Source organism: Loxodonta africana, chromosome 10 (genome assembly GCF_030014295.1).
Source record: "Loxodonta africana isolate mLoxAfr1 chromosome 10, mLoxAfr1.hap2, whole genome shotgun sequence".
In the NCBI taxonomy this organism is placed as follows: Eukaryota; Metazoa; Chordata; class Mammalia; order Proboscidea; family Elephantidae; genus Loxodonta; species Loxodonta africana.
The window spans coordinates 80,071,698-80,093,650 of NC_087351.1; the positions used below are offsets into that span (position 1 = coordinate 80,071,698).

The 21,953-nt window shown below is 36.7% G+C and overlaps 1 protein-coding gene across 8 annotated transcripts in view; it reads left to right on the forward strand.

Moving 5' to 3' along the window:
• The window catches only part of RAD51B (RAD51 paralog B), a 717,077-nt gene that overhangs the window by 284,283 nt on the left and 410,841 nt on the right, over positions 1–21,953 (forward strand). The window contains exon 8 of one of the 8 annotated variants that reach the window (XM_064292630.1): positions 5,942–10,492. The exons of the other annotated variants lie outside the window; for them this stretch is intronic. Coding sequence (XP_064148700.1) covers positions 5,942–6,034 — 93 coding nt within the window. The 3' untranslated portion in view covers positions 6,035–10,492. Of the gene's footprint in view, positions 1–5,941; positions 10,493–21,953 lie in introns of those variants that run through there. 8 annotated transcript variants of the gene reach the window in all.

Here is a 21,953-nt window from a genome sequence, read left to right on the forward strand (position 1 = left end):
GAACGAAATGCTGCCTGGTCCTGTGCCATCCGCATGACTGCCGGGCAAGTTTGAGTCCATTGTTCTCTTTCCGAGTTAGGGTGCTCATCTTCTGACACGATGTCAGGGAATATTCTGTCGTGATCCATATGGTTTTCACCGGCTAATTTTTGGAAGTAGATTCCCAGAACTTTCTTCCTAATCTGTCTCAGTCTGGAAGCTCTGCTGAAACCCATCCATCATGGGTGACCCTGCTGGTATGTGGAATAACAGTGGCATAGCTTCCAACATCACAGCAATACAGAAGCCACCACAGTACGACCATCTGACAGGTGGTGAAGACGAGGAACTGTAATTTGCCAGTAACAACCTCACTAATATTTAAAGAAATGTAAATTTTAATATGTTCTACAAGAAGGTTCTTTTTTAAATTTTTTTTATCATACTTTAGATGAAGTTTTACAGAACAAACCAGCTTCTCATTAAACAATCAGTACACATATAGTTTTGTGACATTGGTTACCAACCCCACGACATATCAACACTCTCCTTTCTTGACCTTGGATTCCCTATTACCAGCTTTCCTGTCCCCTCCTGCCTTCTAGTTCTTGCCCCTGGGCTGGTGTGCTCTTTTAGTCTCATTTTTTTTTTTTTTTAAAGCTTGTCTAATCTTTGGCTGAAGGGTAAACCTCAGGAGTCAGTTCATTACTGAGCTAAAAGGATGTCCAGGGGCCACACTCTCAGGGTTTCTCCAGTCTCTGTCAGGCCAGTAAGTCTGGTCTTTTTTGTGTGAGTTAGAATTTTGTTCTACATTTTTCTCCAGCTCCATCCGGGAACATCTATTGTGATACCTGTCAGAGTAGTTGTGGTGGTAACTGGGTACCATCTAGTTGTGCTGGACTCAGTCTGGTGGAGACTGTGGTAGTTGTCTCTCTGTCCTTTGGACTAATCTTTCTGTTGTGTCTTCGATTTTCTTCATTATTCCTTGCTCCAGATGGGGTGAGGCCAATGGAGTATCTTAAATGGCTGCTCACAAGCTTTTAAGACCCCAGATGCTACTCACCAAAGTATAATGTAGAACATTTTCTTTATAAGCTGTGATATGCCAATTGAGCTAGATGTTCCCAGAGACCATGGTCCCCAAAGCCCTCAGCCCAGTAATTTGGTCCCTCAGGGAGTTTGGATGTGTCTGTGGAGAAGAAGGCTCTTCTTGAAGCATTAAACTCTCAACATAAAGATGTTATACTTAATGAAGCTGATGCAAGTAAAGAAAGATTCCCTCACGCCATGCATTCTAAGAGGTTTTCTTGGGAATGATTTCTTACTCGTACAGTAAGGAGTAATTTCTTGTTGAAAGCTTTCCCACATATAACACATTCATAACAGATCTCTGACGCATGGATTCTCTATAATTGGCTCTGATTTCTGGGAGAAAGCTCTATCACTTTCAAAATAGATTTTCTCTCATGTGTGAATGCTCTGATGCATCTGAGGACTGCTATCTGGAGGGAGCCCTTAGCACAGTCACTGTAGTGATAGGCTTTAATTTTAAGTATGTCCTTTCTGGGCTTTCTTCCTATTTGACCTCTTATTAGGGAGGGCCTCCTCACAGGTAGCTCACAGATAAGTTTTTCTCTTCTATGAATTAAGTGATACAGTTGAAGATGCGATTTTCCTAGCAAAAGATTTTCCATAGACATTACATTCATAAAGTTTCTGTGCAGTATGAATCCTTTGACAAGTAACAATCAACTCTCACTCCTGTCTAAAGGCCCTTCCATAGTCAGTACAAACATAAGGTTTCTCTCCAGTATAAATTTTCTGGTATATGAGAAGACTTAATCTTTTGGTAAGAGATTTTCCACATTCAGTACATATATGTGGTTCCTTCTCTCCTGTGTGAACTCACTGAAGCCGTACGAATTGTGGTACCATGCTTGTTTTATGGTTTCATCCTAAATACTTGACCCTTCTGGTATTTGATGCTGGTATTGGATGCAGCCATCCAACCCTATGTCATGGCAAAGCCTGATTCAGCCTCACTGAACATATTTTGCAGCAAGTTGTATTATTTTGTTTTATAGCTGAAACTTTTAAGGTGGACTTGGACTGTTTCCTGTTACATAACTGAGATTGTTCTAAATTACAATATTGGAAAGCCATTTGTTTTATTGTTGTTAGTTGCCTTCAAGTTGGCCCCAACTCATGGTGGCCTTATGTATAACAGAACAAATCACTGCCCTGTTTGTTGCCATCCTTATGATTGGTGGCATATTTGAGCCATTGTTAAGTGCTTTCCAAAGTGAGGGGCTCATTTTCCAGCACTATGTTGGACAATGTTCTATGATTATCCATAAGGTTTTCATTTGCTGATTTTCTCTTTATTTTACACTGACCCATTTATACAGATTGTATTCTGACTTGCCATAGAATTAATCCTTCAGATATGCAATTCAAGTGTAATAACATTAATCGACAGTTACTTTTCTTATTTACCTTGTTTGTATGGTAGTCATTTTTCAATTGAAACTTCTGAGGGGTACACAGAGTATTTTATCATTAGACTTGTACAGTTATATATGATGGTTTCTGGGCTACATTTTAAAATATATACTATGTATATATTTTACAGCGAGAATTTTTTTTCTTAATCTTGTTACTCTCACTGTGATAAGTTTCTTGTCAAAATACAGGCTAAATAACTATAGACTTACAATTCACTGTCATTGGTTTAATGTACAAGTGGAAATATTGGTATTTCCCTAAGTCTTCAGTAATTTCATTTTTATTAAACATCAGTTGATTTGTCAGTTAATTATTATTATATATTATTTTATGTAAATACTATTTATGAGTCCTTACTATATAACGAGGATTGTGGAGAATATTTTTCTTGTACTATCTAATTTAATGATTTTTAGTAATTTTAAGTATATAGCTGAGTTTTTAAGTTGGCAGTAGTTTCAGATTGGCTAAGTAGAACATAAGTATCAGTGGTTTGAAACAATTCATTGAGAATATGTATAAAACTGGAGCAACAGAAGGCTAGATAACTCAGATCTTAGATGTAAGTTTTCCTCTTAGCCTTTATAATATTCTGCCCTTTGATTATTGAGGAAATATGATCTTCTGTTTAAGCAGAGAATTCGAGAGTCGTGAAATTGTATTGTAAACTTTTAATTTTTACTGTCCTCCTCTCTGTAAGTCATTGCATTTCTGTTGCAGTTCCCAACTGGACATGGTGGTTGAATGAGATTATTGCCAAGGTGCATTTTGTGTGTTCACAGACTTAGACCTTCCATGAATACTGCTTGGTTTTTGGTTGATTGTGTTTGTTCCTGTTTCTTCCTCCTAATGAATTGGACCTTGCTTACATAAAGAAGAGTCTATAAAGCCAGAGGCAAGAAAAGTTGGAATTTCTTCCTTGGGGAAATCTCAAGTATAGAGTTATAGGCAAATATTAAGGTTCAAAGTGGGCAACATAATGAGCACATTCAAGGAGTTAGTGAGTATTTATGTAGCACTTCATGTTTGCAAAGTGTTTTATAGCCATATTGATTAATCTACATAAGTCCCCTGGAAGGTAACAATGTTATTACATCTGTTTTATAAGCAAAGCAGGCAAAATATAGGCAAATTAAGTGGCAAAAAGGAAAAGAAATTAAGACATTGATTGTAAGGCTTGGGCCTATATCCTAGACGACACTGCCTCATTAGGGAAATAAAGAAATAAAGTTTCTTCTGTTTTGTTATGGACTTAGACATGGTACCTATTTTGGTAATTGTTTATATATATGTATATAGTTTAATATTTTATTTTATTTTGAGTATGTGACTCAAAGGCCTGCCAACATAAAACTGCAGTAATGAATATCTGAGCTTATTAACTAATGGATGAGATCCTGAGTTATAAATTATCCAAAAATGTTACAGATGTCATGACCAACAGATTCATGAATATGTGTGGTGGCTACTCAGTGTTGGTAAAGGTAGAATACAGTGTGAGACCAACAGCGGCGTGGCCTGAGAAAGCTGGCTGTGGTGATCATACACTGCCTGTCGGACACTCTCTATCACTGTTTCTCTTGGTACTGTCCTTCTTTCCCCATAGCAATTGCAATTTTTTTTGAAAGAATAATATTTTTGCTTTAAAAAAAAAAAGATATTCCATAATACAAGAGGCTAAAATAATTCTCTGACATTAGAAAGCTGGAGACATGATAAATTATTGCATTCAATGAACTTTTCTTTCATTTACTGAGTGTTCAGAAACTAGTTTAACACCCTGAGGTGTGACCATAAGGTAATGAATGAAGAGTGATTTTCTAAAATATATATGCCATAAGTTACACTGTTTAAATGGGTGCTTTCCTTCAACCTAGCCACGCTTTACACTAATCCAACGATGCTGTCATTGCAAAAAATATTTTTAGAACTCGTCCTTTTGAATTGCCTTTAGGAACCATGTATAAACTGCAAAAGAAAACAGTCTCACATTTAATTAAAGTCACACCATGTTTTTTTAACCAATCCCCCTCCCCTCACCCCACAAAGAAATTTATTACCCAGATAAATTACTGACTTTTTTTTTTAATGGCCTTCATTCTGCATTAATTTTTCCATTCTTTTTTTTTTTTTCAAAATCAATTCTACTCTTAAAAAAATAAAGATTTGTCAGTGAGGATTTTTTTTTTTTAGCTTTTTATTTTGAAATAATTTAGACTTACAAAAATAGTAGCGTGTTCCCATATATCCTTCACCCAGCCTGCTCTAAGGTTAGCGTCTAGCATAAGCAGAGTACAGTTACTGAAATCTAAAAATTAACACTATTAGAGTCTCCTCCATCCTGTGACAGTGCCCAGTGAGGACATTTGAATAAAGTACCAATAAAGAAAAGAAAGGAAGGGAAAGGAAAAGAAAGAAAGAAAAGAGCCACAAACTCTGCATGTAATTCTAAAAGTATCTCTGTCCTTGTCACTGTCCTGTCAATCCTTTCTTTCATTTATGTATTTGCTGTGAGTCTATCATGAGCCAAATTTATGCCGATTGCTGGAGTTAAAAAGAAGAATAAGATATATTTGGGCACAAAGGAGCTCACAGTGCATGAAGGCACCAAACCTATCCATAGCCCTAGCGCAGGTGTTTATCAGGTTCTGTGGATCTTTTCATAATGCTGAGTCTCTCGCATTTGTCCCTTCCTTTCCATTCCCTCTGCCATCATCCTAGTCAAGCTGTCAACATCTCACGTCTTCTCTACTATAATCGTCTCCTAACTGGTATCTCTAGCTGTAATTCTCCTCCGCTTTCCACTTCACCTAAAATACCTTTTGCATGCATAACTTCTCAATTCAATACCTATTTGTATTCTCCCCAAGCTCAATTTCATCATCATTTCCCAATTTCTTACCTTGGTAGCTTCAATCTTTCTGTTAATTACTGGGATGAAGCTAATAGCTTCCTAGTAGGTTGCTCCATTATCTGCTCTTGTACCTTCAGGTTGGGAGCCTGGATGGCACAAGTGGTTTGCGTTTGGCTCCTAACTGAAAGGTTGGTGACTGGAACCTACCCTATGGAGCAGTTCCATTCTGTAACGTGTGGGCTCGCCATGAGTTGAGAACTGACTCAAAGGCAGCTAACAACAACAACCCTCACATTGTAGGTAGAGTAATCTTTTCAAAATGCAAATCTGATGATATTAAGCTTCTGTTTAAGGAGCTTCCATTGTTCTTAGGATACCAATCAAAATCTTTAACAATACCTATCAGGCTTTGTATGATCAGACCATTAGCCACCTCTCTAGCCCCATTATTTCTCCTAGCTCTTCCTTTCCCTCTTTACCCTCTAGCCACTGGGATTCTTTCAAATCCTCAATTGTGCCATGCTCTGTTTCACCTCAGGGTCTTCAGAGATGTTTCTTTTTCTACCTGGAACGTTCTTCTATTTATGCCATTTTCCTCTCCAGACAGCTCTCATATGGAGAGTGAAGTGGGACAGTTGCAAGCAAGAATGGCAAGAGAAACATTTTAAGGATTCACTGAAACAAATTCTTGAGTGATGTGGCATGATGAAAGAACTGGGAAACAGCGTCACTGACAGTAACTAACTCTGGTGCTCCTTTACCACTTTTCCACTAAAATAGTAACTATAACTGTGTGAGCTCTCAACTCTCAGCTCTGCTCTTCTCTTCCTTGTGGTAAGAAGAAAACTAAACTTTAAAACACATTTGAGACACAGGCTGCACTTTGTAATTAAGGATTCTTCTAGCAAGGCTCTAAGACAACACCCACTCCCTTGTGGCTTTTGATATTGGATTTGCTGTAAAACTTGTATCAAATACTGCTATCTTAGCAGTTTTTGAACTTTATTTTTGCCAGAAATTCATTAAGGAAGCTACGTTTCTTTCTGAATATAAAGTTGGGTTTGTGGTTTTTTTTTTTGTGAATATGAAATAGTATGTAGCTCTAAAAAGAATGAGGTTGAGCTATATGTAATAACATAAAAAAGCCTCTACAGTATAAATGTGTTAAATGAAAATCTAAGTAACAGACTAATACAAATGGTATGCCATTTAGGTTTTTTAAAACAGCATACTGTATGTGTGTGTATGTATACATATACATAGAAATAGATATAGAATGATTCACCTTAAACTGTTAATAGTGGATTCTTTGAATATAAGGTGCTTTGATGTGGCACTTGATAATTGTTGAATCTGGCTGATGGTTATGTGGGAATTCATTGTACTTAAGTGCTGTCTAGTTTTGAGTATATCTGAAAATCTTCATAATGCTTTTTAAAAGTGATTTGTAAGTTTTGAAGTTACTCATTTATGAATGAGTGCATATAAATTGGTGGAATCTGACTAAAGTCAGTGGAATACTGTGTTTTTACGCAAATAAAACGCACCTGCTACATTTGTTTGCCAACCGTTGCCCACCCCGGGAGATATTTTTATAAGCACACTATGCTAATTTTTTTACAGCAACATGTGAAAAAAAATTGGCATAGTGGTACTTATGAAAATACCTTGTTGGGGGAGGGCATAATTGCCAAACAAAGGTAGAAGGTGCGTGTTATTTGCTTAAAAATATGGCATATCAATATCAATTTTTTACTATCGTTATGCAAGATGTTACTGTTAGGGAGACTCTCAGTATTATTTCTGACAAATCCATATGAATCCATAAAATAAAAAGTTAAAAAAAATAATCATTTTTTCAGAAGTGATAGTCGAATCTAAGAGAGGGAAGAATAAAGAGCCAGAAGAATTCCTATAGTTATAAAACAAGAAGAGGAAGAGGAACCAGTAGAGGTTCAGAAAGGTAGGAAAAGAATCAGTACACCATATTGTCAAGGATGTCAGTGGAGAGAAGAAACTCCTCGGTACACACTCTATCCCACAAATATACTCACAATGAAAATTCATACACTTTTACAAGGGATGACTAGGGGTCTAGAATCTTTCATCTCGTGGCTTCGCTGTGCTCTAGGCCTTCCTCAGATTTCTCTGCTGGATCTTCTACCTTTAACTAGCTGACATGAAAAGAGAGCATGTAGGATCATCAGGAATATTTTATGATCAAACATGGAAGTGCCATATACAACTTCTGTCCCATTCATTGGCCAGAATCCTTTATCAGGTTAAAAAAGTCCTCCTTTATTCCTAATTTTTGAGTGTTTATCATTAATATTTATTAATTTTTTAATTGAATGCTATTTTTTAATCTTTGAAATAATTATATGCTCTCTGTCTTTTAATTTACTAACCTGATAAATTGCATTAATAGCTTTCTTATTGATCAAGAAACTGCATGGTTGTGATTTGATTTGCTGGCGTATATATATGAATATATATATATATATTTAAATGACCTTTGCATTTATGTTTATTAGCGAGGTTGCCTTGTAGTGATTTTTTTTTTTTGGTACTGTCCTTGTCAGGTTTTGGTATCCAAATTGTACAAGCCACAAAAAATGAGTTGGAAGTATTTCTTCTTTTTCTGTTTTCTGGAACTGTTGTATAAGATTGGAATGATTTATTGCTTAAATATTTTGCTGAACTTGCATATAAAACCATCTAGGCCAGATGGTTTTGTGTGTGTGTGAAGATAAAAAAAACCAAAAAACCAAACCTGTTGCCATCGAGTCGATTCTAACTCATAGCGACCCTATAGGACAGAGTAGTACTGCCCTACAGGGTTTCCAAGGTGTGCCTGGTGGATTTGAACTGCTGACCCCTTAGCCAACAGCCGTAGCTCTCAACCCTTACACTACCAGGGTTGCTGTGTGTGAAGATATTTAACTATAATTCAATTTCTTTAATGGTTTTAGGACATTCATATTTCCTATGTCTTCCTCAGTCAGATCTGCTGATAGATATTTTTCTTGAAACTTGTCCATTTCATCTAAGTTTTCAAATTTGTTGGAATAAAATTGATCATGATGTATTCTTATTATTGCTTTAGTCTTTGCTACATCTATACTTATTTTCTTTAAAAAATTCAAATTTTAAAATCTGTACACCCACTCCTCACTTATCAATGTGCTTAGGTTCCAAAGACCAGATTTTGCAAAAATTGGCATTATGTGAAAACGGAAGATGACCACATCAGATCACAAAATGGAAGATGACTACATCATTACATAAGTGCCAAATTACAGAGAATCATGGCCCAGCCAAGTTAACACATAATCTTAACCATTACAGCCAGCATTACTATTGCCTCACACCTCAGTGTTTGTTACTGCCAGATGTATGTCATGTGTAAAGTAGTTGGATAGTAGATTTTTTACGGTTGTAGTGAGATGCCAGATAACGAGATAGTTGATAAGTGAAGAATAAGTATACTTTTTTACTCTCAGGCTCACCAGATGTTTGTCAATTTTATTAATCTCTTCAGAGAATCAACTTTTGGCTTTTCTGACCCTCTATTTTTTTTATGGTATATGGAGCCCTGATGGCACAGTGGTTTAAGGGCTATATCTGCTAACCAAAAGATTGACAGTTTGAATCCACCAGCTGCTCCTTGCAAATCCCATGGGGCAGTTTTACCCTGTCCTACAGGATCGCTATGAGTTGGAATTAACTCGATGGCATTGGTTTTTTTTTAAAATATCATATTGAATATAGTTCCAGAGTCTGTGCTCTTAACCACTATACTATATTGTCTTCCATGTGTGGAGACTTTTTTTTTTCCCATATATTTAAAAAAAAAAAGTATTATCTCAATTGGAAGGCCAACATCTTGCTCAATAGGAAAATATCAGAAGCATTTCCATTAATGTTGTTAAGACAACAATGACCTCTATCCTCACTATCATTGAATATTGTTATAGAGGTACTAGCCAGAACAGTCTTATAAGAGAAAGAAATCAGAAGTCCAAAAACTGGAAATGAGGAGGGTTAAGCATACATCGTAGCTAATATGATCGTATATTTGGAAAACCCAAGTGACTCAACTAAAAAGCTTACCAAAAGTAAGAAAATTTATAGTGTGACTGCTATAAACACAAAAATGAGTAGTTTCCCATTATAGAAACAACAGCTGGTTAGAAGATATATGGAAGAAAATGTCCCATTTATATTATACTTACACCAAAAAGGATAAAATACTGGAAATGATGTGAGCAAGAAATGCATAAGATATATATGAATCAAACTTTAAAAATACTTCTGGAAGACACAAAAGATATCTCGACTTAACAGAGAGACATAGCTTGTTCCTGGGTAGGAAGAGTCAGATTATTAAAATGTCAGTTCTTTATAAACTAACCTGCAAATGTAAGCTGTATAAACTAACATACATAAAGTAACAACAGACTTAGTTTTAGAATAGATAGACTGATTATAGCATTTATTTAGAAAAGTAAGCATGCAAGAATAGTCAGACAAACTCTGAGAAAACAGAGTATTGAGGTGAAACTAGTCCATTTTGTTATGAAATGTATTAAGCTATAATAATCTAAACACTGTGGTACTGGTACAAATAGATAAATGAAAAAGAATGGAACATGCAAAAATAAATGTGGGGATTAGCATGAAATAAATATATATGGAAATTGCACAGATGGTAGAGTTGGCTTTGCATATCGTGAAGGAAAAGATGACGTATTCAATAAATGCTACCTTTTTGCAAAGAAACAATGTTGAACCTGAAACCTTATCCCAAAATAAATCTCTGATGGAACAACAACTTAAATGTAAAAAATAAAATCAGAAAAGTATTAAAAGAAAACACTGGGAAAAACATGTCACATAATCTCTGCATGAAAAAATCTTTTCCAAGTATTATACAAAACCCAGAAGGTATTACCTAGGGGCAAGGATGAGAAGACAGGACGGGACAGAAAAGCTGGTAACGGGGAACCAAAGGACAAGAAGGGGAGAGTGTTGACATGTCGTGGGGTTGGCAACCAATGTCACAAAACAATATGTGTATTAATTGTTTAATGAGAAACTTGTTTGCTCTATGAACCTTCATCTAAAAAAAAAAAGTACAATAAAAAAAAAGAAGCCATGAAAGAAATGATTGATAAATTTAAATACTTAACAAAATTTATGCATAACAAAAAACACTATAAACAAGGTCAATGACAAATGAAAACCTGGAAAAAATATTTCACATATATCACAGACCAAGACTATATTCTTTTTTGTGTAAAGAGCATCTACAAGTAAGAAAACAACCAACAACATGGTAGAAAAATGGGTAAAGGACAAACACAAACAGATCACACACAAAAAAGACAAACAACTTTTAAACTAACAAAAAAAAAAAAGTCCAACTTCATTCATAATAGAAATTAAGTTAAAACTATAAAATAACATTATTTATTGGATTGTTGAAGATGAAGAAGTTTGGTCAACCAATGGCTTGTCAAGGGTTTGAAGAGGCAGTTGGTCTCATAATTTGGTGTAATGATAAATTGGTACAACCTGTGGGGAGGAAAATTTGACATCTATCAAAAATTTAAATGCACATATCCTTTGACTCAGTGGTTAAGAGCTTGGCTGCTAACTAAAAGGTCAGCAGTTTGAATCCACTAGCTGCTCCTTGGAAACCCTATGGGGCAGCTCCACTGTGTCCTACAGGGTTACTATGAGTTAGAATCATCTCGATGGCAATGGGTTTGGTTTTTTGGATTCTTCGATCAAACATTTCCACTTTTAAGGGTTTTTCTACATTTGTACTCTCACTTGAGCAAAATGACTGACATAAGCAAAGTTATAGCAAAATTTTTTTTATAGCAAAATTATTTGCAATAACAAAGGATTGAAAACAATTTAAATGTCCATCAATATGGAACAGATTAAATATATTATGGTACATCCATGGAATTTACTCTGCAACTTTTTACAAGAGTGAGGAAGTTCTAGAGTGATAATGGAAGAGAATCCAAGATACATTGTTAAGTAAAGAAAACAAGAACAGTATGTCTAATATGCTCCCATTTGTGTATACACACACATGTAGACATACATGCACACACACACAACACGTACACACAGATATAACACACACACGTGCTTGTGTCCACATATAGCTTATTTTTAAAAGATTTATTCCAGGGAGGGGAATCGGTGCCTGGGAAACAAGGGAAAGAGAGAGAATCATTTTTTCACTACAAATCATTTTATATTTTATGTTCAGGCTTTGCCTATTCCAAGAAAATAAAATTAGTCATGTAACTGCCAAGAACTTCATCTCTTTAAAAAGTAAGATATCAATTCATGGTTGCATTACAAAAATCTTATTGAAAAGAGCTTCATGCACAGAAATTGCATGGAATTTCATTCATGCATTTTAAAAGGAAGGAAAACCTAACCGCCCTTGCTATGATTTGACTCTATGTTTTTGCAGGGTCTAAATATTCCATAAGGGTATATTAGCACCTTGGACTCTGTGACTAGTGATCCATAGGACAGAGATAGCTGTGATGTGCTATTTAAAACGTCAGGCAAACAAATGTTTTGAGGGCAGAACTCTTTCCTATTTCTTAAAAAGAAATTAATTTTGACACATGAGGAAATGCTTACGATCACTAGCTGTTACAAAAATGCTGATTTGCTGCAGTGAGATACCATCTCACCATGACATTACTAGCACTAATAAAAAAAGTAAATATATAACATATATTGGAGAGGTTGTGGGGACATTGGAACTTTTATGCACTGGTGGTGGCAATGTAAAATGGTGCAACTGTTTTACACAATGGAAAACAATGTGATGCCCCCTTAAAAAGCTAGAAATAGAAATACCATATGATCCAGCAATCGAGCTCCTAGGAATATATCCTAGAGAAATAAGAGGCATCACACAAATAGACATATTCACACCCATGTTCATTGCAGCATTATTCACAATAGCAAAAGATGGAAACAACCTAAGTGCCCTTCAACAGATGAACGGATAAACAAATTATGGTACATACATGCAGATGGAATACTATACAACAATAAAGAACAATGAAAATCTGTGAAACATCTTACAACGTGAATGAATCAGGAGGGTATTATGCTGAGTGAAATAAGTCAATCACAAAAGGAGAAATATTGCACGAGACCACTGTTGTAAAAACTCAAGAAAAGATTTACATACAGAAAGAAAAAATCTGATGGTTACTAGGCAGGGGAGAGGAAATCACTAGATAGTTGTTGTTAGGTACTGTCCAGTCAGTTCTGATTCACAGAAGCCCTGTGTAAAACAGAGCAAAACACTCCCTGGTCCTGCACTATCCTCATAATCATTGTTAAGTTTGAGCTTGTTGTTGCAGCCACTGTGTCAATCCATCTCATTGAAGGTCTTCCACTTTTTCACTGACTGTCTACTTTACCAAGCATGATGTCTTTCTCCAGGGACCGGTCCTTCCTGATAACATGTGCAAAGTATGTGAGACAAGTCTTGTTGTCCTTGCCTCTAAGGAGTATTCTGACTGTATTTTGTACAAGATAGATTTGTTCGTTTTTTGGCAGTCCGTGGTATATTCACTATTCTTCACCACCAGCATAATTTAAAGGCACCAATTCTTTTTTGGTCTTCCTTGTTCATTGTCCAGCTTTTGTATGCGTATGAGGCGATTGAAAACACCATGGCGTGGCTCAGGCATATGTTAGTACTCAAACTGACGTCTTTGCTTTTCAACATTTTCAAGAGGTCTTTTGCAGCAGATTTGCCCAATGCAACACATCATTTGATTTCCTGACTCCTGCTTCCATGGGGATAGATTATGGATCCAAGTAAAATGAAATCCTTGACAACGTCAAACTGTTCTCCATTTATCATGATGTTGCTTTTTGGTCCAAGTGGGAAGATTTTTGTTTCCTTTATGTTGAGGTGTAATCCTTACTGAAGGCCGTAGTCTTTGATCTTCATCAGTAAGTGCTTGAAATCCGCTTCGCTGTCGGCAGTCAAGGTTGTATCATCTGCGTATCGCAGGTTGTTGATGAGTCTTCCACCAGTCCTGGTGCCATGTTCTTCTTCATATAGTCAAGCTTCTTGGATTCTTTGCTCAGCATACGGATTGAGTAAGTATGGTGAAATGATAAAACCCTGATGCACACCTCTCTGTATTTAATCCATAACACCTATAATCCTCTCCAAAAGTGTAGACTCACCTTATTTTTCCATTCTGACCTCAGAGTTTCTAGGTGACCTTGAGTAAGGAGTTTTACCCAATTTTACCTCAAGCCTTTGCAACTTTAATGGGGAAGCAATAGTGTTGGTGCCTTTCTTATTCAGAAAGTAGCAGATTAATGAGACTGCATGGCTTCACGCTTCTACCTAGGCAAAAGGACTTTTACCTACAAAGTGATGTGGTTTTGCACTTACATATTTCATGTGATGGTGCTCTTCTTGGAGATTATATGAGTTTTTCCTAGGAGAAAACAGTGAATTAGCTCCTGGATTTTGATGAGTTTGCAATTTGTTTTTGGTCATTTTATACGGTGAATGGAATTTATAGGTCAAAACAAAAAAGATTTTCTTACTCATTTTAAAGATGAGATCATAAAGATACAGTTGAAAGAGATTATGTAACTTTCTCAAGCACTCACGACAAACAGGTGACAAAGTTAAGTTTTCCCACCTAAGGTCATATCGGATGGGAAATGTATCTTTATTTAAAACAGTACATCGGTGAGTCTTATGCTTTGTGGAGCACTCATGCCACCAACAACATTACTGAGCCCTATACCAGGCACAGGACAAAGTGGTTTGAAAATTGGATAGGACTGTAACATTCATTTACATAGCATTAAAAACAAAATTAATTCTGAGTCAAGTAAGTGGAACTGCAGAATTTAAGGGTGTGAGAAGTGTATTGTCTTATGTTCATATCTTTTTTTTAAAATCCTTTCATTTTCCTTAGTTGATGTTCTTATCAGATGCCAGAGTCCAGTCATTGTTGCCAGATGACTGGACTCTGCTGGCTCATCAAGGGGCCGAGGCTGTGCTTGTTGCCATGAAAGCTGGAAGAAAAGATGCAATGGAAAAAGCATACACACTCATTTATGAGTAGCTGGCTGTGTAATTCTCAGTGCCCTGTGCTCCTCTGAATGCAAATTTAGTGTGATAGCTCTTGGAACTGGGGATCCATGAGTGCAAATTGCGGTGCATGCAAACTGAGCTTTAATATTTTTGAGAAGTGGTAGAGCATGTTGGTTAACATGTACACATCAAGGTTTGTAGAGATAATCTGTACAATTCACCTTTGGTCAGTTTGGTTGCCAGGACGATTGGGTACTGCTGGGAAAAGATAAAAGTGCCTTACTTCTGGACATATTGTAACCATTCATCCCTTTTTGGATGATCAGATAGTTGATATTAAATATTAGTAATTTGCCACAAAATTTGACGGTAGACTTTTCTTAAAACTGTAGTTCTGTTGTCACCCATTCTCATGATGTCATTTAGAGATGTAATTAGGCACCAAGGTCCTTTAGGATCACATGAAAACAGAGTTTATAAAGGGGTTACCAAAATGGTGCCTGTGAAGTCAAAGCATGACAACCCCGTACCTGATCTTCATAATAACTATCAGTTTTTACGTTGATGGGGGCGCCAATTCATTGTGGTGTTTTCTCGTGGTTTCTCTGTTGCTAGATCTGACATGAATAACTTGGCTGTGATAACTGTGGTGCAATAGAAATTGGATTATATGCATCTGTGTCTTACAACTGTATAGTTTCTTTGAGCTGATAATTTTGTTTTTTATTAGTTTTTTAATATTCACATTCGTGCTTAGCCCTTATCTTATATGACCTTATTTCCTGATCACTTTCACTACCTCGGTTCTAGCATTGTGCAGGGTATCTTTCTGGGCAGCTATTCAGCTCTGGTGTATTCCAAAACACATCTCACACTTGGCAGTTGCAAAATTGCTTTCCTTTTTTATAGATTATTCTGTGTCCAAGTCTTCTAGTTCTAAATCATTGTCAGCAAGTATTAGAAGTATAAAACTACACTCCTCTCCCCACAAAGATGAGTTTTAAATTGTGACAGTTCTAATCAATATGAGGTTGCTGCTGAGACGAGGAAGAGGGTGTGGGCTGGCTGTCTTGACAACAGAGGTCTTTTTTACCTCCTTAGCGCTAACTGCTGCATCTGTTCTCTACCCATAAGTGAGCAGCTTGTTTTCCAATCAAAACCGATTCTTCTGCAATTTGACCTTTTTGGAAATTAGGTAAACTTTCCAACGTATATGTTTTGGGGCCCTTGGGTATTTGAACCATTTCCTAGTCTCCTTTCCCAGACATAAAAGATACCATGTGTGAAATATGCAGAATGAGAATCTCAAGGTGTTTGGGTGGATTCTTTCAACAGAAAATGTATTTGCTTATTGCAGTTTCTCTGTAAGGGAAAGTCTAAAAGCACCTCTGAAATCATTTATGTCTCGCTGGTATAAATAGAACCTTCCAGCATATAAGCCAACAAGCCAACTCAAATACCAACTCCTTTATGAAACCTTCTTCAATGCCCTTTTCAAAAGAAAATAGTTTTGTTGCCTGCTCTGCTTTTCCAAAACACTTCGCACTTCCATAAAAGTACTTATATCTCATTCCACCTTGGATTTTATTTTTCATCTCTCTCCCTATCCCCCTTTGTATTTAGAGTAGGTATTTTGTCTTACTCATTTTTGTATCCCCGCAACCAGACTCTTAAATGTAGTAGTAGATCAAGCACTCACCCCCACCCCATCCTGATCCACCTGGTTTCCTCCTCTAAGCAGGGCTGCTCACTTCCTCCTCTCTCCTAGGATTAAGTCCTCTTAGAGCACAATTCACACACTATTCTGATTATTTGTTTATGTAGCTATCTCTCCTACTAGACTGCCAATTCCATGGGGACAAGGACTTAGCCCTCTACCTCTGTTTCCCCAGGGCCTAGCATAGTTCCAGAACACAGAGAGTACTTATTGAATTTCTACTGAATGATTGTTGGACTTAGTGAACTGTTGCCTTGAGTATATGAATGTGAAAGATTGGGGTCCATTTTCCAGAGTTAGCTGTACTGCATCATAATAATAAGGTATAAATAACAATTGCACATCACAATACATATATATACTTTTGATTATCCCTAGGGAATGAAAAGTACCATTAAAGTATTCTGCTTCATTCTATTCATATCATCATGACAGGAGGGGTATGTTGTTTAGTAACTCTTACTTTAAAACCCAGAGATAGTGATCTGTCATCCCTTAAAAGTCAAATAGAATTGTGATATATTTTCTCTGTTTTGTAACAAGGTAGACTTAAACTTTTGAATTTTCACTGTACCTGATAGTAGAATTGCCTACTAGTTAGTCTGTATCTCACTCTTCCCCCAGATGTGTAAGCTGTGTGCCTCTTACCTCAGTTCCTAACATAGCTATGGGAGTGATGGTACTGTCTATTGAATCAAATTGAATGCATAATCTAACTAGAAAAATTTACAGAAATTCTTTCCCAACTTCAAAGTGAAAATTATTTTTATTGCCTGGGAAGAATCACAGGAACAAAATAGGAAGCGAAATATTGAAACCTTGCGAAGATGGTAGTATTCAGAAGCTAGAATATGGATCTGGTGGGCGGTTGCTCCCAGATTCTTCCACTATAAGATTAAGCTTCACTTCATTCGTTTGGAAGAGATTCTTATGGCCCAAGGATTTGCATTTCTCCAACCCGTTGTCCAGTCCAATCCATGTCTGAAGAGTTGGGTTCAGGAACGGTTCCTGTCTTGGGCCAACAGAAGGTCTGGGGGCCATGACCACCGTGGTCCTTCCAGTCTCAGTCAGACCATTAAGTCTGGTCTTTTTATGAGAATTTGGGGTCTGCATCCCACTGCTCTCCTGCTCCCTCAGGGGCTCTCTGTTGTGTTCCCTGTCAGGGCAGTCATAGGTTGTAGCCGGGTACCATCTAGTTCTTCTGGTCTCAGGATGATGTAGTCGCTGGTTCATGTGGCCCTTCCTGTCTCTTGGGCTTGTAATCACCTTGTGTACTTGGTATTCTTCATTCTCCTTTGATCCAGGTGGGTTGAGACCAATTGATGCATCTCAGATGGCTGCTTGCTAGTGTTTAAGACCCCAGACGCCACTCTTCAAAGTGGGATGCAGAATGTTTTCTTAATAGATTTTATTATGCCGATTGACTTAGATGTCCCCTGAAACCATGGTCCCCAGACCCCTGCCCCTGCTACACTGGCCTTCGAAGCATTTTGTTTATTCAGGAAACTTCTTTGCTTTTGGTTTAGTCCAATTGTGCTGACCGCCCCTGTTCTGTGTGCTGTCTTTCCCTTCACCTAAAGTAGTTCTTATCTACTATCTAATTAGTGAATACCCCTCTCCCACCCTCCCTGCCTCCCCCCTCTCGTAACCACAAAAGAATGTTTTCTTCTCAGTTTAAACTATTTCTCAAGTTCTTATAATAGTGGTCTTATACAATATTTGACCTTTTACAACCGACTAATTTCACTCAGCATAATGCCTTCCAGGTTCCTCCATGTTATGAAATGTTTCACAGAATTCCTAACTGCTCTTTATCGATGCATAGTATTCCATTGTGTGAATATACCATAATTTATTTATCCATTCATCCATTGATGGGCACTTTGGTTGCTTCCATCTTTTTGCTATTGTAAACAGTGCTGCAATAAACATGGGTGTGCGTATATCTGTTCATGTAAAGGCTGTTATTTCTCTAGGATATATTCCAAGGAGTGGGATTGCTGGATCGTATGGTAGTTTTATTTCTAGCTTTTTAAGGAAGCGCCAAATTGATTTCCAAAGTGGTTGTACCATTTGACATTCCCACCAGCAGTGTAGAAGTGTTCCAATCTCTCCACAGCCTCTCCAACATTTATTATTTTGTGTTTTTTGGATTAATGGCAGCCTTGTTGGAGTGAGATGAAATCTCATTGCAGTTTTGATCTGCATTTCTCTAATGGCTAATGATCGTGAACATTTCCTCATATATCTGTTAGCTACCTGAAAGTCTTCTTTAGTGAAGTGTCTATTCATATCTTTTGCCCATTTTTTAATTGGGTTATTTGTCTTTTTGCAGTTGAGTTTTTGCAGTATTATGTAGATTTTAGAGATCAAGCGCTGATCAGAAATGCCATAGCTAAAAACTTTTTCGCAGTCTGTAGGTAGTCTTTTTACTCTTTTGGTGAAGTCTTTGGATGAGCATAAGTGTTTGATTTTTAGGAGCTCCCAGTTATCTGGTTTTTCTTCTACGTTCTTTATAATGTTTTGTATACTGTTTATGCCAGGTACTAGGGCTCCTAATGTTGTCCCTATTTTTTTTCCATGATCTTTATTGTTTTAGATTTTATATTTAGGTCTTTGATCCATTTTGAGTTAGTTTTTGTGCATGGAGTGAGGTATGGGTCTCGTTTCATTTTTTTGCAGATGGATGTCCAGTTATGCCAGCACCATTTGTTAAAAAGACTGTCTTTTCCCCATTTAACTGTTTTGGGGCCTTTGTCAAATATCAGCTGCTCATATGTGGATGGATTTATGCCTGGATTCTCAATTGTGTTCCATTGGTCCATGTATCTTTTGTTGTACCAGTACCAGGCTGTTTTGACTACTGTGGTGGTATAACAGGTTCTAAAATCAAGTAAAGTAAGGCCTCCTACTTTGGTTCTTCTTTTTCAGTAATGCCTTATTTATCCGGGGCCTCTTCCCCTTCCAGATGAAATTGGTGATTTGTTTCTCCATCTCATTGAAGAATGTCGTTGGGATTTGGATCAGAATTGCGTTAAATGTATAGATCGCTTTTGGTAGAACAGACATTTTTATAATGTTAAGTCTTCCTATCGACGAGCAAGGTATGTTCTTCCACTTATGTAAGTCTCTTTTGGTTTCTTGCAGAAGTGTACTGTAGTTTTCTTTGTATAAGTCTTTTACATCTCTGGTAAAATTTATTCCTAAGTATTTTATCTTCTTGGGGGCTACTGTAAATGGCATTGATTTGGTGATTTCCACTTGTATGTTCTTTTTGTTGGTGTAGAGGAATCCAACTGATTTTGTGTGTTTATCTTGTATCCCGATACTCTGCTGAACTGTTCTATTAGTTTCAGTAGGTTTCTGGAGGATTCCTAAGGGTTTTCTGTGTATAAGATTATGTCATCTGCAAATAGAGATACTTTTACTTCTTCCTTGCCAATCTGGATGTCCTTTATTTTTTTATCTAGCCTAATTGCTCTGGCTAGGACTTCCAGCACAATGTTGAATAAGAGTGGTGATAAAGGGCATCCTTGTCTGGTTCCCGATCTCAGTGGGAATGGTTTCAGGCTTTCTCCATTTAGGGTGATGTTGGCTGTTGGCTTTGTATAAATGTCCTTTATTATGTTGAGAAATTTTCCTTCTATGCCTATTTTGCTGAGAGTTTTTATCATGAATGGGTGTTGAACTTTGCCAAATGCCTTTTCTGCATCAATTGATAAAATCATGTGATTCTTGTCGTTTGCTTTATTTATGTGGTGGATTACATTAATTCTTTTTCTAATGTTGAACCATCCCTGCATACCTGGCATGAATCCCACTTGGTCATGGTGAATTATTTTTTTGATATGTTGTTGAATTCTATTGGCTAGAATTTTGTTGAGGATTTTTGCATCTATATTCATGAGGAATATGGGTCTATAATTTTCTTTTCTTGTGGTGTATTTACCTGGTTTTGGTATATCAGGGATATGGTGGCTTCATAGACTGAGTTTGGTAGCATTCCATCCTTTTCTATGCTCTGAAATACCTTTAGTAGTAGTGGTGTTAACTCTTCTCTGAAAGTTTGGTAAAACTCTGCAGTGATGCCATCTAGACCAGGGTTTTTTTTTTGTGCAGTGTTTTGATTAACTTTTTCATCTCTTCTTTTATTATGGGTCTATTTAGTTGTTCTACCTCTGTTTGTGTTAGTTTAGGTGTGTTTCTAGAAATTTGTCCATTTTCTCTGGGCTTTCAAATTTGTTAGAAAATATTTTTTCATAGTATTATGTTACAATTCTTTTAATTTCAGTTGGGTCTGTTGTGATATCACCCATCTCGTTTCTTGTTTGGGTTATTTGCTTCCTCTCCTGTTTTTCTTTTGCCAGTTTGGCCAGTGGTTTATCAATTTTGTTGAGTTTTTCAAAAAACCAGCTTTTGGTCTTGTTAATTCTTTCAATTGTTTTTCTGTTTTCTATTTCATTTAGTTCAGCTCTAATTTTTATTATTTGTTGTCTTCTGGTGCCTGTGGGTTTCTTTTGTTGCTCTCTGTTTGTTCAAGTTGTAGGGATAATTCTTTGATTTTGGCCCTTTCTTCTTTTTGGATGTGTGCATTTATTGATATGAATTGGCCTCTAAGCACTGGTTTCATTGTGTCCCAAAGGTTCTGATAGGAAGTGTTTTCATTCTCATTGGATTCTCTGAATTTCTTTATTCCATCCTTAATATCTTCTATAATCCAGTCTTTTTTGACCAGGGTATTGTTCAGTTTCCAAGTGTTTGATTTCTTTTCCTGTTACTGATTTCCACTTTTATGGCCTTATGGTCAGAGAAGATGCTTTGTAATATCTGAATGTTTCGGATTCTGCTAAGGCTTGCTTTATGACCTAATATGTGGTCTATTCTAGAGAATGTTCCATGTGCACTAGAAAAGAAAGTATACTTGGTTGCTGTTGGGTGGAGTGTTCTGTATATGTCTGCGAGGTGAGGTTGGTTGATTGTGGCATTTAGATCTTCTGTGTCTTTATTGAGCTTCTTTCTGGATGTCCTGTCCTTCACCAAAAGTGGTGTGTTGAAGTCTCCTACTATTATTGTGGAACTGTCTATCTCACTTTTCAGTGCTGATAGAGTTTGTTTTATGTATCTTGCAGCCCTGTCACTGGGTGCATAAATATTTAATATGATTATATCTTCTTGGTGTATTGTCCTTGTAATCATCATATAGTGTCCTTCCTTATCCTTTCTGATGAATTTGACTTTAAAGTCTATTTTGTCTGAAATTATATTGCCACTCCTGCTCTTTTTTGATTGTTGTTTCCTTGATGTATTTTTTTCCATCCTTTGAGTTTTAGTTCGTTTATGTCTCTAAGTCTAAGGTGTGCCTCTTGTAGGCAACATATAGATGGATCTTGTTTTTTAATCCATTCTGCCACTCCCTGTCTCTTTATTGGTACATTTAGTCCATTTACATTCAGGGTAGTTACGGACAGGTATGAATTTAGTTCTGTCATTTTGATGCCTTTTTTTGTGTGTTGGCAGTTTCTTTTTCCCACTTGATTTTATTTGCTGAGTAGATTTTCTTTATATATTGTCCTTTCCTTATATTTGTTGTTGTTGATTTTGTTTCTGCTGAGTCTGCATTCTTCCCTTGTATTTTATTTTGATGAGCAGGATAGTTTGTCTCTTTTGTGGTTACCTTATTATTTACCCCTATTTTTCTAAATTTAAAACAAACTTTATTTCTTTGTATCGCTGTATCTTCCTCTCCATATGGAAGGTGTATGATTACATTT